The 16,190-nt window shown below is 37.8% G+C and overlaps 3 protein-coding genes across 3 annotated transcripts in view; 1 reads left to right on the forward strand and 2 right to left on the reverse strand.

The window, feature by feature from the left end:
- Positions 1-330: 330 nt before the first annotated feature.
- On the reverse strand, positions 331-3,259 carry LOC146133677 (intraflagellar transport protein 43 homolog B-like). The gene is made up of 3 exons (XM_083397090.1): positions 3,119-3,259; positions 2,232-2,520; positions 331-1,424 (listed from the first exon to the last, which is right to left on the reverse strand). Exons 1-3 carry the CDS (start codon positions 3,195-3,197, stop codon positions 1,199-1,201), a joined length of 594 nt encoding a protein of 197 aa, XP_083253216.1. The 5' UTR covers positions 3,198-3,259; the 3' UTR covers positions 331-1,198.
- A 4,091-nt stretch (positions 3,260-7,350) lies between these two features.
- Positions 7,351-16,190, reverse strand: part of LOC146133678 (uncharacterized) — a 41,272-nt gene continuing 32,432 nt past the window's right edge. The window contains exons 36-39 of the mRNA XM_083397825.1: positions 15,806-15,972; positions 9,065-9,214; positions 8,408-8,615; positions 7,351-7,711 (exon numbers count right to left, since the gene is read on the reverse strand). Of these exons, the coding sequence (XP_083253951.1) occupies positions 7,351-7,711; positions 8,408-8,615; positions 9,065-9,214; positions 15,806-15,972 (886 nt within the window). The remainder of the gene's footprint in view (positions 7,712-8,407; positions 8,616-9,064; positions 9,215-15,805; positions 15,973-16,190) is intronic.
- Positions 9,630-13,025, forward strand: LOC146133679 (uncharacterized). The gene is made up of 4 exons (XM_083397022.1): positions 9,630-10,242; positions 10,552-10,817; positions 12,108-12,345; positions 12,926-13,025. Exons 1-4 carry the CDS (start codon positions 9,953-9,955, stop codon positions 13,023-13,025), a joined length of 894 nt encoding a protein of 297 aa, XP_083253148.1. The 5' UTR covers positions 9,630-9,952.

The raw sequence follows: 16,190 nt of genomic DNA on the forward strand, positions 1-16,190 counted from the left end.
TTTGTTTGCAATCTGTATTTAAATTAGATTTTCATTATGCACGCATCAGTAAACAATCACATCCTTTGACAAAAAGAACCAGTCGTCCAGTAAATGCCCGAATAGAATTTAAAGCCACTTTAGGTTTTCAAACGTTAAAATTAAAAGCAGGGTAGACGGGTGTGTTGTTTTCTAATGTGGCTTATTTTGTGTTATGACAATCAAACTTACTGTTTAATAAGATAATATGACGTTATCAGTGTTATTTTTTCGCATCGTATAACCTATAGTTTGTACAAACACGAGCTGAATTTTGCATGTTGATCTACATGACAAGCAAAACCGAAAATGTACATCAAAATAAAATTTATTGGTTAACTAAAGCGTCTCTTTTAGTAGAACAGCAGGTATTACTCCAGTAAATATCTTGTTTTTTAACCCAGTGCTATTTCCCTTTACCAATTTTAGAATTAACACATGGTAAAATTTTTGTCAATTACACCCCTAAAAAATGTGACAAACTTGTAGGTCACCGCTATTTACCGTAACCAACAAGTTGTACATCTCTCCCGATTTCGAAAGTACTGATAGAATTTTTCACTCAAAACATAAAGTGAACAGGTGCAAAAAGACCGAAGAGAAATAGACAGACAATACACATCAGTGCCAATACAAAAATAATACAAAGAGAAACAAAATGGTGATTTTTTTATATGAAGAACAAATCACTCTTTACCTGTGAAACTATCCCTTCACAGTGGAACCAGTCAGTACATCTGCAGCATTGGGCAAATGGAAACATTGTACTATTTAAAAATAGGATTTTTGATACTTCTTATTTGAAGCCAATGCCCAATATTTTGGTAAAAAGTATGGCTATCCAACCATACAAATTGATCCATGGAAAAGGTAAAACAATAAAATATTTTAACTCTCTACAAATTAAAAAATAAATAAATATGTCAACCTTGTTATTGGGCCAAAATAGTGCCTTTTTTTTCAGTTGTTACCAATTCATTTACTGCAAATCTACATAACAATGGAAGAACCTTTCTTCCAAAACGATGCTAAAATGTAAATATAAACTTGGAATAAAATATGTGCCAATAACCACTGTGGTATTAAGATATTACCACGCAGTACAAAGGATTTGCTTTGATTTGATAATTTTAAACATTCCTAAATAAAGTGAGCATTCAAAGATATGAAACAATTAGAATCAGACAACCCTCTCTTGGGAGGGATTCGGGGTGACTTTTTCGTCGGGCTGATTGGATTTTATGACAGATGAGACCTGGGCAAAGAGCTTTTCCCATTCCCACTCAACATCTTGTTCTTCTCGGACCTCTTTTTCCGACGGAAGGTTTTTAATTAGCACCTTCATGTCAATGATGCCATCAAGTGTGCGAAAGGCAGACTGGTTCATCAGGTCGACATCCAGTTCCCTAAAATTTTATTGTTCAGTCAAATGAACTCTTATAACACAAACCTACAATTTTTTTTTGTTTTGATTCCTTAGTTAATAGATCACATACCTCTAAAGACAAAAATCCTGTTCAGAAAAGATTTAAGTATTTCCAATCAAACCAAACAAATTGTGTATGTAGTGTGTACCTGTGTATATTTTTTTACATTAATGGGATAATGTGAATATGCTTGATTTAAAATGTTGGATATATTCAAAAGAGAATCATAACGTGGTCAACAAAACAAATAGTTTTCCCATTAAATATAAAAAAATTTTTTTTTTCTTGGATTGAAATACCTAGTTTATGGTTTTACACACTTGTCAACACGGTGTCGGTATCGGAATAACATGTCAAGTATATGACATCTCTATTTTTTAACAATGTTTTCCAACTAAAGGTGTTGTTAATCATTGGTTTTATTTTAAATAACTGGCTCCTACGTCATGTTTAGCGCCACCTTTTTTCAAAGTCTAGAGAATTTCGGACCAGCCTTCATCCCACAAAACACCCAGTATGGGAACTGAATTGAAATCTCAAGCATCAGACACGCAAAACTTTATAAAAGATAAACATGAAAGTATTGTTGGCAAGTAAAATAATTTTTTTTTTTTTAAATGGTCAAATTGTTAAAGCTTCTCTTCTTAATCAAACTCACAAAAAATAAACATATTTTAATGAAACGCAATGCCATTATCGACATTTTTGCAAATAAATAAAAAGATGTTGGAAACGTTCAAAATGTTACCTACTCAAATATCAGAAACTTGACAAAAACACACAAACCTGAAGGTCGCCATGTTATTTATCGTCAGGGTGGGAGGTGCTGCTATCTCCTGGTGGAGGTCATCCTCCTGCAAATCGTCCAGGTCCGGGATTACCTGGATCTCGCTTTCCGACTCGCTCAAGCTGTCCTGTTGAACCAGGCGCGAGTCGAAAATGTCGTCCGGGGCAGCACTGGACATGTCCCAGCCGGTCTGGCGCCGGGACGGCCGGTTGGTTTGGGCCGGCTGCTTCAGCTCTTCCGGCAAATCATTTTCAGCGTCGGGCGAGCGAGACTTCAGTTTTTGCTTTTCTGGATTTTAAAGCAACAAACTGTTTATAATGGTTTACACTTTAAAAACAGAGAAATCAGGTGGCACTGTATAAAGACAAATTGTATTTGATTCTCGACAAGCTTTCGCACAACCGTGGGCGCTGGTCTAGAATCCTACCACAATTATTCAATCAACGCACAATATTTAGGTTAGGGTGCGAGTTAGCGTTTGGGTGTGGGTGGGTCAAGTATTATTATATTCATTATTCAATAATAATACTTGACCAACCCTAACCCAAAACGCTAACCCGCACCCTAACCCAAATAATGTGCGTTGTGGTAGGATTCTAGACCAGCGCCCAACCGTGCTTCATCAGGTCAAAGTACTTTAAAAACAGTTTAGAACAGAGTGATATTTTAGACTAAAGTTATATTTTCAAGCTAGTGTGTATTTTGTGGCAGGTGTACACCTGATATTTTCTCTTAAATTATTTGTAAAAAAAAAAAATTATGATAAATGTATCTAGTTTTGCATATACACTTAACACCTTGCAAGCCTAGAACTAGAAGTAGGTTAAAAAAGGTTGTTAAGGACGCTACAATTTGTTACTTGTTTTTTAAGGCATCGTTTTCTCACCTTTTTCAGAGCGTGCTCGCCTGCCTTTTTTCACCTTGCTTTTTGGTGCTAAATCAAAATCGAAATCTTCCTCGTCCATGGTTTTTATTAAATAGTTATGAAATAAGCGAGCATCATAAATTCATAACAACGTAAAAAAGCTTAAATTGAATTTCAGGTATTTTACAAAATTAAATGAGAGTAAGTTAGATCTAAAAAGTCGGATGAGAGAAAAATGGAAGTTACGTATGTCAAAGCTTGAAAGAGATTGTAACTTTCATAACGTAAACTGTTTTTTTACTGTACTGAAGATATATTCAAATTTATCTGTGAAAGTGCTAACTATAAATACGGAATTAAGACACAATCAAATATTACATGGACCCTCTTATTTTTTATTGGTGTTTGAAAACGTTGTCCTCAGAACTGGCTACAATAGTAGGGTAGGGCCATGGGCGCCCGCAGGGGGCGAAAGGGGGGCACTTGCCCCCCCCCCCCTGGAATTTCAAAATGTGATTATTAGTATTATTTGTATGTGTAATATATTACTTACGAAGGTTAAAAATAATATACACTATCCATTGCCCCCAGTGGCGTATTCAGTGGGGGCGGAAGTTCTTACCCCCCCCCCCTTTTTCTAAGTGATATTATCGTTTTTGGTTTATTTTTGTCATGGTTTAGCAAAGTGTTCGAAGTGGCGTGCTTTTTAAGTAATTGGGTCACGCGTCTTAATCTAATGCGAAACCAAAATCGAGCGCAAAACGCCGTTTTTCGTCTTTAGTTTGGTCGACCGTAAACACTGGATAGTTTTTCTCTTTCGTTATTTGTTTAGGTCAGTTGTTCTCAACCTTTTTTCTTTCGTGGCCCATTACAGTTGCGAAAAAATTCTGTGGCCCAATAGAATTTTTATGAAAGAAAAAACTTTAAAATAGGTTTAGAACAAAACACATGTGGTGGCAGTGACCATTTTTAGATGTTTAATTAATCGTTTTAAGTAATTAACGAATAACAAAAACATGCGCCCCTTTATTATTTCTTGTCTAATTATCAAAATTGTCATAACGCATCCTTACCAAAAACATCCTGTTGTATATTTATCAAATATTTTATGATTTGTCACTTTTTTACGCCTTTTACCAAACACTCGCTGTCATTCTGAGAACAAAGCATTCGGCTGTTTCACACATGATAAATGTTATATCGTGACGAATATCCTTCCTTATATTGTACTAAAATGTGTGACCTTAAAAATCGCCGCTTTGAGAATTGGCACATTAGCCGCATCTCAAAACAATGATTGAAATTGTGTTTACAGTTAGAAGCCGCTTTTCGTGTACTAATATGGACAGATTCTAACTTCCTTGTAGGAGATAAGTTGAGAAAGAAAGGCGATAAGCCAACACCCGTGTGACGAAATTAATATTAGATAATGTAACAATTTGCCGTGTCATTGCTGCGTCATAATCTTTTTCTCGCACAGAAAATTTCTCTTCTAAGTTTTGTGTATAAAAAGGATTGCTTACAAAAATAAAATGTCCAGTAATCAGGATCAATTTACAAGTTGTTCTGCTGTTGAACCAGTCCAGTTCTCAGGATCAGCTTGCCGGCATCAGTCGGTTTGCCCATAATAGCCAACACAAACTGTGTGGAATTGTAATCAGACAACAGCAATACTTATTGAAGCAATAGCGAGGTTGATTGCCGAGGCAAATTAGTTTAATGAGACTTGCAATTAAACACGCATGCTTCACACAGCAGAACATATTTCAAAACAGATTATTTAATCAACCGAGCATTAGTGAGATACTTGCGGCTGAACAATAAGTTTACATTCCTTTTTAATTCCTCCCAAACCATTATTCCTTTAAAATTAAATACAATGACACAAATGAAACTAAATCTAGCTTTTTAAATTGGTTTGTGGCCCACCTCAAATGTTTTTATGGCCCCCACTGGTTGAGAAGCGCTGGTTTAGGTTGACTGATTAGCAAGTGTGTATTCGACATTTGACAACGCCTTATTTCTTTTTTTCTCGCTAAAAAACGTCAAGTTATACGCAGTATTTTTCTCGCTGTTCGGTGTCTGCGCTAATATCCGATGTTGGTGTAACATCGACATTTGTTTAACTTTAAAGGAAGCAGATTCTTAAAAGGAGGTATAATGGTGACTGTCATGCGCGTTTTTAAGTATAAATTTTTAAGTAATGATAGTTAACGCAAAATTATGCTCTTAAGCATACTCTAAGACAGGATCCGGCCCGCCGCCTCTTTGACAAATTAGACACAAGTCCATTTCACATACTTTTTGATTATTTTAACTACGTAAGTGCAAAAAATTTTCGCGAATCATCATTCTACCTACGGTTTGTTTACGATTTTATGCCGTGTTTTCACCTAGATCAGCACTTTTTTACCGTTGCGCCGTGAAAGGCAGCCAAGTGCGTCACGGAAAACGTATTCAAAATATTGGACATATATTTTTTAACATTTTTTTTATTTTCGGCATTGTAATAAAAACTGGCAAGAAATTTAAAAGAAATACCGGTTTACCCAAATAAATCGCGCTCGCTTCGCTCACCAGGTCTGCCCTAACTTAAAAGGTTGAAAAACACTCAGCTATTAACTTTAGATGTTATCGCGTTCCCTCAAAGTAGTTTTATTACACTTTTCATTAGTAGTATGGATGACGACGTGTGAACTCGAATTTTAAATCAAATAAACGATTTTTTTCGCGCTTTGCGCCAACACTTTACTGTCTCCTTAAACGTAATTAAACGCGTTTTTAAGTGCAAAAACGATCCGAGGTCCGGCTGATTCACAGTTGTTCCAACATGAAAACAACACAATTCTTAGTTATCATTTTGTGCGGCCCACAGCCACAGAGACCTTTTTGAGTTTGGTTTTGGCCCGCGACTAGAAAAAGGTTGCCGACCCCTGCTCTAAGACCACGTGCTAAGTGTGCAATGGACACGACTTATTTCCCCTCAACCACAGCTTGTAATTTAGCTGACTTGGTACACTGCTCGGCGCAGATGTTTCGCCAATCGTGGCAAAATAACACCCGGTAAAAACGATCATCGTTTAGTATTGCGCGTGGTGAAAGGCTTGCTTGTAATTTAGAGCTAGTTCCGTTCATGGAACTTGAAAACTGCGCTGCTGATAGTCGAATTATGAATGATTCTACTACAATTAAACACACATATTTTAAGGGCCGGTTGTTTTTTTGCCTAAAGTTAACGATTGCACACTGTGGTTTCGCCGCTGGCGCCTGACAGGATTGTCGACGACACACGTGCTCGTTTTTGCTGGACGTATTTGTCTGTTTCTGGGTTTTTTCTATCTCTTCTTGCAATCACCATTCTATGACGTCATACTGTCACTGTTTTAATGACGTTATTATTCATTAACATCAGGCGAAAAATAGGGGAGTTCCTAAGTTGAAAATTCAGGATCAAAAGCTAGTGTAAACAAAAAATGTCGAAGTGACAACTTGATATCAGCAAAGCAGCACCACGACAGAATAAAAAAAAATTGAAGACAAGTCTGACTCTAATTTAAACACCGTCGTAAATAGCATGTCTAGAATGAAGAAATGTTTTGATATCTCGGAACAATTTTATTGGCAGCATATGTCGAATCAATTTTCCCACAGATATGAATGATTTCTAACGCCATCCGGAGAATGAAGGTTTCCCACTGCAAAGTATATAATGTTATTTGGCAAGGCAAACGATAAAAACATCACAATTTTATTGCAGCAATAACCTTTTTTAAGTTCGTTAATTTGTGGGTACAAAAGTTAACTATAGCCTACAACAGTGGTCTCCAACCTTTTTATTAACCGAACTCCAATGTACATCAAATAAAAACAGCATTAACATGCGACTCCAATAAGTAATGCTTGAACTAAAGAACGCGAGCGATTGATTATATTTTCATACAATTCCAGAGAAGGGTCATGTGTACCAAAATAAGAAGTTTAAATTAACACGTTGATTTAAACTTTAAAGTTAACACATGAAACACGAGTTTTTTTATTTGTTTTAACATTTTTAGTATACTCGTGGTTTGAACGAGCGCAATGTAACCACTGCAGGAATCGATGATGTTCACACATGTAACTAAACAACATTTCGAGTTCCTGTAAACGTATGTACTTAACCAGGCCGCGTCGGTAAGGCCAATTAAGCAGCCATAATACATCTAAAACGAAAAACATTTTTTGGCAATCATTACATCATTACAAACAAAAACTTACCCTTGTGGGGGTGAGGCCATGTCGCCGCCGGATCCAAAAGCCCCGAACCCCCCGCCCCCAGTGGCCGCAGCGCTCCCGAACCCCCCAGCGGTAGCGGGGGCGGCCCCAAAACCACCCCCTGGAGCCGCACCCCCAAATCCGGACGAAGCCGAGCCTCCAAATCCAGCAGCTGCTGGACTTCCGAAGGCTGGAGCTGGCTGCTGCTGCTGCGACAGGCTGCCGAAGCCTCCTGGATTTTGATTGGCTAAAGAACCGAAGCCGCCTCCTGTGTTCTGATTGGCTAATGAACCGAAACCGCCGCCGCCAGCGCCTCCCTGATTGGCTAAGGCGCCGAAACCGGAGGATCCGCCCGAAAATCTACAGACGAGAAAGCTAGAAGCTGTATTAAGGGAAAAAAGTAAAAGGTTCTTAAAGATGACAACAAAACACTTTAAAAGTGAACAAGGGCGCAACGGTTTAGCCCGAACTATAAAGTCGGGATGCAAATGAAAGAGCTTCAGCGGAAAAAGTTTGAGGCTCAGAAGCAGAGCTGGGGCGTTGCACTACTCAATTTGCAAGTCCGACTCCGCTTGCGCAGCAGCATTCTCGAAACCGCATAAGGTCACAGACTGTAAATCGTAAAGAGTGGATGGTGCAATATTTTCCACCAACGAATCGGGAGGGTGAGTTATATGTCACCCCTATGAGTGGATTGATGTTTATCAAATCCATCCTTTCTTAGTTCATGAAATAATGGACTGTGGAGTTGTACTGGGTTCAGGATTCGACGGACTCGGTTAATTGGACTGGAGTCAGATTCCGGAATGGAAACTTAAATTAGTTTTCTTGGCTGTAGTCGGACTTTGACTTTATCGCTGTATCATTTGTTTATTGTAGGGTTAGCGTAGCGAAAACACGCTTCATTACCCAACATCAATTATCGAAAAGCAAACAATTGCCCTTAATCTTTAAAAAGCAGATTTAAAAAAAGTAACGGCGATTTATAAAATCTTTTTGGCTGTTGGTTACCTTTTTTAAAGAGTAAGGGTAATTATTTGTTTTCGAGTCACTTACGCTCCGAAGCCGCCCGATGACCCGAATGCTCCTGATGACGTAGTAGTCGCCCCCAGGCCAGGGGGGCTGCTGAAGGCCGCCGAGGTTCCGAAGCCGCCCGGGGACTGGCCAAAGGCGCTGGCGGAACCGAAGGCCGGCGCGGCGCCGAAGGCGGGCTTGGCCCCGAAGGCCGGGGAAGCCCCGAAACTGGGAGGGGAACCGAAGGCACCTGTGTGAAAAAAAATACAAAGTTACAAGGCGTGGGAAGAAATCCATTGTAAATTAAAAAAATCATTTTTTAATACTTTTAAGATGTTCGATAATATCGGATCGGAGCCGATGCCGATGCCAAGTGAAAGTATTGCTAGTCATCCTATACTAGGTTGGTATCGCTACAGCAATTTTTTTCCCAATAACCCGGATAAACTTACTCTGAACGTTTCAATATTATCTTAAGCTTACATTGTGTAAACTAGTGATTGACGATTTAGTCCGATACCGATACCCGATAATTTGGGGAAAAGTATCGCTATCCGATCATATCCGATATTGAATGACGTCATTTATATGCTCATTAAAGCAAAACATGTGATCACAGTTGTTAAACACTCGTGTGTGTATCTTTCATAACACTGGCCAAATTTGTTGAAAGCTAAATTTTCAGCCTGTAATCGATACCTGTTGCCGGTTTAGCGAAGGCGTTAAAGCCCTGTGCCGGTGTGGACTGATTGGATCCGAATCCACCAGTTGTCGGTTGCTGCTGTGGTCTCTGGCCGAACGAGGATGTAAACGAACCAGCTGAAGAGTTGCCGAATAGAGAGCTTGATTCTAAACGGGGAAGGAATTTACTAGTTACACAGCTCGTTACACTAAACCAGGGATGTCCAACCCGCGGCCCGCTGGCTGCATTGCGGCTCGCCTGATGTTTACGTGCCAATTCTATACAGTCTTTTTTACTATATTGTCTATATCACTGGTTCTCAACCGCCGGTCCGCGTCAACTTTCCTGCCGGTCCGCCAAATATAATACAATTTTATATCTCAATTGCAAAATTCAAGATGTTGAGGGCTTATCCATCAAATTTAGAACTTTGCCAGCTCCGTAATTTGCAGCATTGTCACGTAATATAGAGCTAATGGTTTCATTGTACGTCACTGTTAACTGTAATTTCCCTTAATTGTATTTTATGTGTCATTTACTTTTATTTCATGCTTGACTGATTCTTATGCATGACCAATTTTATATGCATGACTAATTTTATATGCATGAGTGATTTTGTACATGTGGCATTGTGCCAGCATGCTTGCCATTTATGTTAGTGCTGTCCTAATGTTATTTAGTTGGTGCTGTAGTTGTGTTATCAGGTGTTAGCCTTTGTTTGTGTTCCTACTTATATTTCTTTTAGCTCATCATTAACTATATGTATTCATTCGAATTAAGGATGCTTCATGTTAATAATAATAAGTTACTTGTTGTTAAATTATATAACTCTGTGCACTTGTGTGCAACAAGATTCTTCTCCCCATTGGTGGTTGCTTGAAGATAAGTTTACATGGTAGCAGAGGATGGTTAAAAAGTTGCCACCAAAATTTAACAATGACATTCCTTACTCCAATTGGAGAAACAAAATTGGCATGTGGCAGTTGGTCACACCTGTTCCTAAAAAGGAACAGGCAATTGTTGTTGTCTTGGAATCGTTGGAGGGAAATGCTAAGGCAGAAAGGGCTGCCTCAGAACTACAAACAGAGTTCTTGCACAATGATGATGGAATGGAGCGGTTGCTTGCTCATATGGATATTGCCTTCAAAACAGAAAAGGTAGATGAAGCATATGCTGCCTATACAAATTTTACAAAGTTTTCCAAGAAACAAGGTATGTCAATGACTGATTATATTTTGGAATTCGAACATTTTCACCACAAACTTACATTGCACGACATGAAACTGCCCGATACTATATTAGCATTTAAATTACTTGATGGTGCTAATTTAGAACCAAGTGAAAGACAGTTGGCTCTCACAGTGGGTAGTGACTTGCAATTTGTAACAATGAAGTCTGCTTTAAAAAGAGTTTTTCACAATGCAGAATCTTTTCCATCTATTAAAGAAGAGTCCTATATTGGTGGCTCAAAGTTTTTTGTAAAGAAAAATACTTCAAGAAATAGCTGTAACAAAAATAAGCAAAATCCTCTTGATAAATCTGGACGTCCAACCAGATGTAGAATTTGTGATTCTATTATGCATTGGGCACCGACATGTCCACATAAAGATAATGTTCAATGTACTGAGGAAATTGTTAAAAATTATACAGATGACGATAAATGTGAAGAGGTTGAGATAACATTGGCCACCAACTTGTCATCTAATGCTATATTTGTTGTTGAATCATCGCGGTCTGCCATATTGGACACCGCTTGTACTAAAACTGTGTGTGGAGAAATGTGGTTTAATTGTTACCGTAACTATTTGTCTGACGAACTCCGAAATAAAATTAAAATATATAAACAGAGATCGATCTTCAAATTTGGAGATGGAAAAAAAGTCATTTCGTTAAAACAAGCTGTGATTCCTGCAGTTATTGCTGGAAAGAATATATTTATTAGGGTTTGCATTGTACCCTCAGAAATACCTCTTTTATTAAGTAAGGCATCATTAAAAAGGGCTTCGACTCAGCTTGATTTATCTAAAGATAAGGTTACTATGTTTGGTAAATCTGTTCAAGTTCACTTAACAAGTAGTGGTCACTATTGCATTGATATTTTACCTGATTTTAATACTACTTGTCAAAGCGATGATGTTTTATTGTTGGATAACTTACCTCCCGATAAAGTTCTAAAGTGTATGCGGAAATTACATGTGCAATTCGGACATGCTTCGGAAGAAAACCTATCAAAGCTTCTTAGGAATGCAAAGGTTTGGAAAAGTGGTTTCACTAATGTAATTTCTGGCATGATTGATGATTGCGAAGTATGTGCTATTCACAAACGGCCGCTTGCGAGACCTGTTGTTGCACTTCCTTGGGCTAATGATGTAAATGAAACCGTGGCAATGGATTTACATGAAATTGAACCTAGTTTGTGGTATTATCACATGATAGATTTGTTCTCTCGGTTTAGTTGCGCTGTGATAATTAGAAGTAAGTCCGCTTCAGTAATTGTCAAGAATTTCCTAAAATACTGGGTAAGCATTTTTGGTGCACCAAAGAATGTTCTTAGTGATAATGGAAAAGAATTTGACAACCAGGAATTTAGAGATATGTGTTCCAAATTTGTAATAGAGGTGAAAACTACTCCGGCTTACTCCCCATGGAGTAATGGTGTCTGTGAGAGACACAATATGATACTTACAGACATCCTTAAAAAGTTAAAAAGTGACACATCGTGTGATTGGGACACATGTCTTGCTTGGGCGTTATCAGCTAAAAACTCACTTGTAAACAATAGTGGATTTAGTCCATGTCAAATAGTTTTTGGGAAAAACCCCAATTTACCGTCTATTTTAACCGATGGACTGTCGGCCTTAGAAGAAGGATATGGTACTGTTGGATCTCATTTGTCTGCATTGCATTCAGCAAGAAAATTATTTATAGTAGCACAGACTTCTGAAAAGATAAGACGGGCTTTGCGCAAACAGACACGTCAAACTGGACAGACTTATGATATTGGAGATCATGTATATTATAAACGAGATGAGCAGGCGGAATGGAGAGGTCCTGCTAAAGTTTTAGGACAAGATGGGGCAGTGGTTTTTCTTCGACATGGTGGGCAGTTTATTAAAGCTCATGTTTGCCGTGTACAGCCTTACCATAACACCCAAGACAAATCAATTGATCAAGGGTCCGTTGAAGCACATTCACCTTCACCTACAGTTCCCAGTCCAACCACTACACATGATGACACTGAAGACTCAAGTGAGGATGAAGCTCCCTCAGATGACACTCCCACAACTCAAACACATCAGTCTGAATTATCTTTGAGCAAATCAGTATCAAAAAATAGAAACATTTTGCATAAGACTGTTCGTTTTTTTAACTCTGATGGTGTGAGTTGTACTGCAAAGGTATTGAGTAGAGCTGGTAAGGCTACCGGAAGATATAAAAATTCATTTAATGTTGAATTTATGACTCCAAATGATCTAATTGGAAAATTGACATGGGTTAATTTTGATAAGGTTAATGATTTAACTGTACTTCCAGAGCATGTGGACGTTGTTGATGAAATTTATAACTGTGATGTTTCGTTCCAAGAGGCAAAAGAAGAAGAGCTTAGAAGCTGGCAAAGAAATAAAGTTTATAGCATTGTGCCCAACAGAAATCAAAAATGCATCTCTGTTAGGTGGGTTTGTACTATGAAAGAAAGTGAAAATGGTCCTAAACCTAAAGCTAGATTAGTTGCAAGAGGGTTTGAGGAAAAAGACCGCAACTTACTTGATAGGGAATCACCAACCTGTTCAAAAGATGGACTCCGAGTTCTTCTTAGTATAGCAAGACAGCAGGATTGGGCAATTTGTTCTATTGATATAAAAACAGCTTTTTTACAGGGAGAAGCTTTGGATAGGGATATTTTTGTTCAGCCTCCAAAAGAAGCAAAGAGTTCTAAAGATGTTCTTTGGAAACTGGAAAAATGTGTATATGGCTTAGTGGATGCATCCAAATCGTGGTACAGAAAGGTAAAGCAATTTATGCTTGATCATGGAGCTAAAATGAGTTTGCTCGATCAGTCAATATTTTTCTGGCACAATGGCAAGGTTCTTCTTGGATTTGTGTGTGTTTATGTCGATGATTTTTTGTGGAGTGGAACATTGGATTTTGAGCACACTATAATTAAACAAATCAGGACAACATTTCGCATCGGAAAAGAAGAACAACAGCAGTTTAAGTATATCGGTCTTGAACTAAATCAAAGCCCACACAGCATTTCATTATGTCAATTTGACTATGTCAACAATTTGCAGGAAATTATTATTTCTCCTTATCGCAAGAAACAACTTGACAATGAACTAACGTTTGAAGAAAAAGAAGTTTTGAGATCGAAGATTGGACAGCTTCTTTGGATTGCAACACAAACTCGGCCGGATCTTAGTTTTGATGTCTGTGTTGCGGCTACTAATTTCAAAAATGCTTTAGTTAGGGATCTGGTTGCATGCAACAAAATTGTTAGAAAGGCTAAATCAAATAGAGTTACATTAAACTATTCAAATCTTGGTCTTAACTCAGATCTAAAGCTGGTTGTGTTTACTGATGCTGCATTTGCAAATCTATCGGATGGTGGAAGTCAGGGAGCTCATTTAGTGTTTCTGGGTGGAAAAAATGGTAAATGCAATCTATTAAGTTGGAAGTCCAAACGTATACGGAGAGTTGTAAGAAGCACTTTGGCTGCCGAGACATTAGCTATGTCAGATGGGCTGGACACTGCATTTTTCATCACAACTTTATGGAATGAGGTTCTGTTTGGTAATCCTGAATTGCCCTGTTTACCCATTGAAGTATATACTGACAATTGCTCTTTATGTGCGGCTGTTCATTCTTGTAAAAACGTAACTGATAAACGGCTTCGAATTGATATTGGTTCTTTAAGGGAAATGAAGCAACAACATCGGGTATCAGTATCATGGGTTCCAACTGACGAACAGCTTGCGGATTGTTTGACCAAAAACAGTGCTTCTTCTGTATCTTTGTCATTGGTTTTAGACAATGGACAAATAAAAAAGAAAGATAATGAGTATGTTAACTGTAATTTCCCTTAATTGTATTTTATGTGTCATTTACTTTTATTTCATGCTTGACTGATTCTTATGCATGACCAATTTTATATGCATGACTAATTTTATATGCATGAGTGATTTTGTACATGTGGCATTGTGCCAGCATGCTTGCCATTTATGTTAGTGCTGTCCTAATGTTATTTAGTTGGTGCTGTAGTTGTGTTATCAGGTGTTAGCCTTTGTTTGTGTTCCTACTTATATTTCTTTTAGCTCATCATTAACTATATGTATTCATTCGAATTAAGGATGCTTCATGTTAATAATAATAAGTTACTTGTTGTTAAATTATATAACTCTGTGCACTTGTGTGCAACAAGATTCTTCTCCCCATTGGTGGTTGCTTGAAGATAAGTTTACAGTCACAATACTACTAGTGTTATGGCCAACTGTTTAAAAGTATAGATACAACTCGTTTAAGTCCTAAACTTTAAAACCAGTATGTCAAAAGCTAAGAATGGATTTAGTTGCATACTGTTGCGTTATTAAAATTTGGGTTGATTTTGATTTTTGAAGGTCCACCGGTCCGCAAAACTTGTTTTGAAATTTTACCGGTCCGTATGCTAAAAAGGTTGAGAACCACTGATCTATATACTATTTTTGTAACAATTGTTTCACTATCACCAAAACGTGTACTGTAGAACGTACAGTATTTGATGTCCTCTCATAGTTTTTCTCAGACTCTAATCGAGTCTACTGCCGCACCATCGTTAAGCGAGAGTTCTAAATGAGTTATTTTACGGACCGATTGAAGAAAATACATCAGCCCAAAGGTGTCGTACCATGGCATTATTTTTCATCAGGTCAAAGCATAAATCTCTAGATTTTTTTATTTCCACTTTGACCTGATGAAGCATGGTTGTGCGAAAGCTTGTCGAAAATGCAATACACTTTGTCTTTATATAGTGACACCTGATAACCCTATTAAGAATTAGAGAAATACGGCCATTTACAAAGATTTTTAAATATTGTAACACGCTATTAAACCTTTTTAACAAAATGGCAATTTGGGTTAATTGAAACCAATCCACACCTGATTACAATATTTGAAAATATACTCCTGTCGAGCCGGAGTACTCGAGTACGACTCATTGTCACCATCTACCAGTGTTGTAATGTCTTAAGTCATTGACTTGAATTAAGTGCACTTAAGTCACTGTTTTCAAATGACTTGACTTGACTTCAGACGTTTGGATAAATGACTTGACTTGGACTTTGTCAAATAAGTCATTTTGACAAATAACTTGCGATTAATTTAAGTGTTTTTCATTAAAAGTTATCTCAAGTTTTGCGCAACAATTTTATTGCTATGCTGTATATTGCGTTTGTGTTATTTTTTTAGTTAAATTGTTGCTTATAATCCGTCGAGTTTACCAATTTTAATAGTTTAACAGTTTACTTTTGTGTAAATGACAGGACTTGAAATTGACTTGTTCTAATAATGACTTGACTGGGACTTGACTTGTTATTTTTGCAAATGACTTGGCTTGACTTAAGTCCTTTGAGCAAAATGACTTGACTCTACTTTTGACATGTTCTCATAATGACTTGACTGGTACTTAAGTAATTTCAAAATGACTTGATTACAACACTAACCTTTACGTCACAAAATGCAAAGAGTGAGATTCTGACATGTTTCCAACACTTCTATCGACTCACCGGTACTTTGGGCTGGGGCCGAAACGGCGCCAAAGGGGTTCGAAGGGGGTTTGTCGGCAGCCGGCGCCGCTGACCCGAGACCACTCAGGAACCCCCCGGTGCTCCCGAAGCCAAATCCGCCGCTTGAGGGAGCATTGCTGGCCAGAGAGCCGAAACTCGGGGCGGAACTATAAAAATTAAATTTATGCAAGTTATTTCTCATAATCGAACGAGTTTACAAGTTTTATTAGCTACATTTTTATTTTTACGAAAAGGACTTGACTTGAAGTTGACTTGCTCTAATTATGACTTGACTTGGTATTTATTCAAAAAGACTTGACTGGGACTTAAGTCATTTCAAAATGACTTGATTACAACACTAACCTTTACGTCACAAAATGCAAAG

This window comes from Ascidiella aspersa, chromosome 9 (genome assembly GCF_963924565.1).
Source record: "Ascidiella aspersa chromosome 9, kaAscAspe10.2, whole genome shotgun sequence".
Taxonomy (NCBI): domain Eukaryota; kingdom Metazoa; phylum Chordata; class Ascidiacea; order Phlebobranchia; family Ascidiidae; genus Ascidiella; species Ascidiella aspersa.

What these genes read in the sequence shown, in the direction of transcription:
- LOC146133677 (XM_083397090.1), bottom strand. Translation starts at nt 3,197, where the DNA reads ATGGACGAGGAAGATTTCGATTTTGATTTAGCACCAAAAAGCAAGGTG. An exon ending in GCGAGCACGCTCTGAAAAAG is followed by an intron (nt 2,521 to 3,118) that starts GTGAGAAAACGA and finishes TTTAAAATCCAG; the next exon opens with AAAAGCAAAAACTGAAGTCT. An exon ending in AATAACATGGCGACCTTCAG is followed by an intron (nt 1,425 to 2,231) that starts GTTTGTGTGTTT and finishes ATAAAATTTTAG; the next exon opens with GGAACTGGATGTCGACCTGA.
- LOC146133679 (XM_083397022.1), top strand. Translation starts at nt 9,953, where the DNA reads ATGGTTAAAAAGTTGCCACCAAAATTTAACAATGACATTCCTTACTCC. An exon ending in GCCTATACAAATTTTACAAA is followed by an intron (nt 10,243 to 10,551) that starts GTTTTCCAAGAA and finishes TTCAAGAAATAG; the next exon opens with CTGTAACAAAAATAAGCAAA. An exon ending in CGCTTGTACTAAAACTGTGT is followed by an intron (nt 10,818 to 12,107) that starts GTGGAGAAATGT and finishes GTCCTGCTAAAG; the next exon opens with TTTTAGGACAAGATGGGGCA.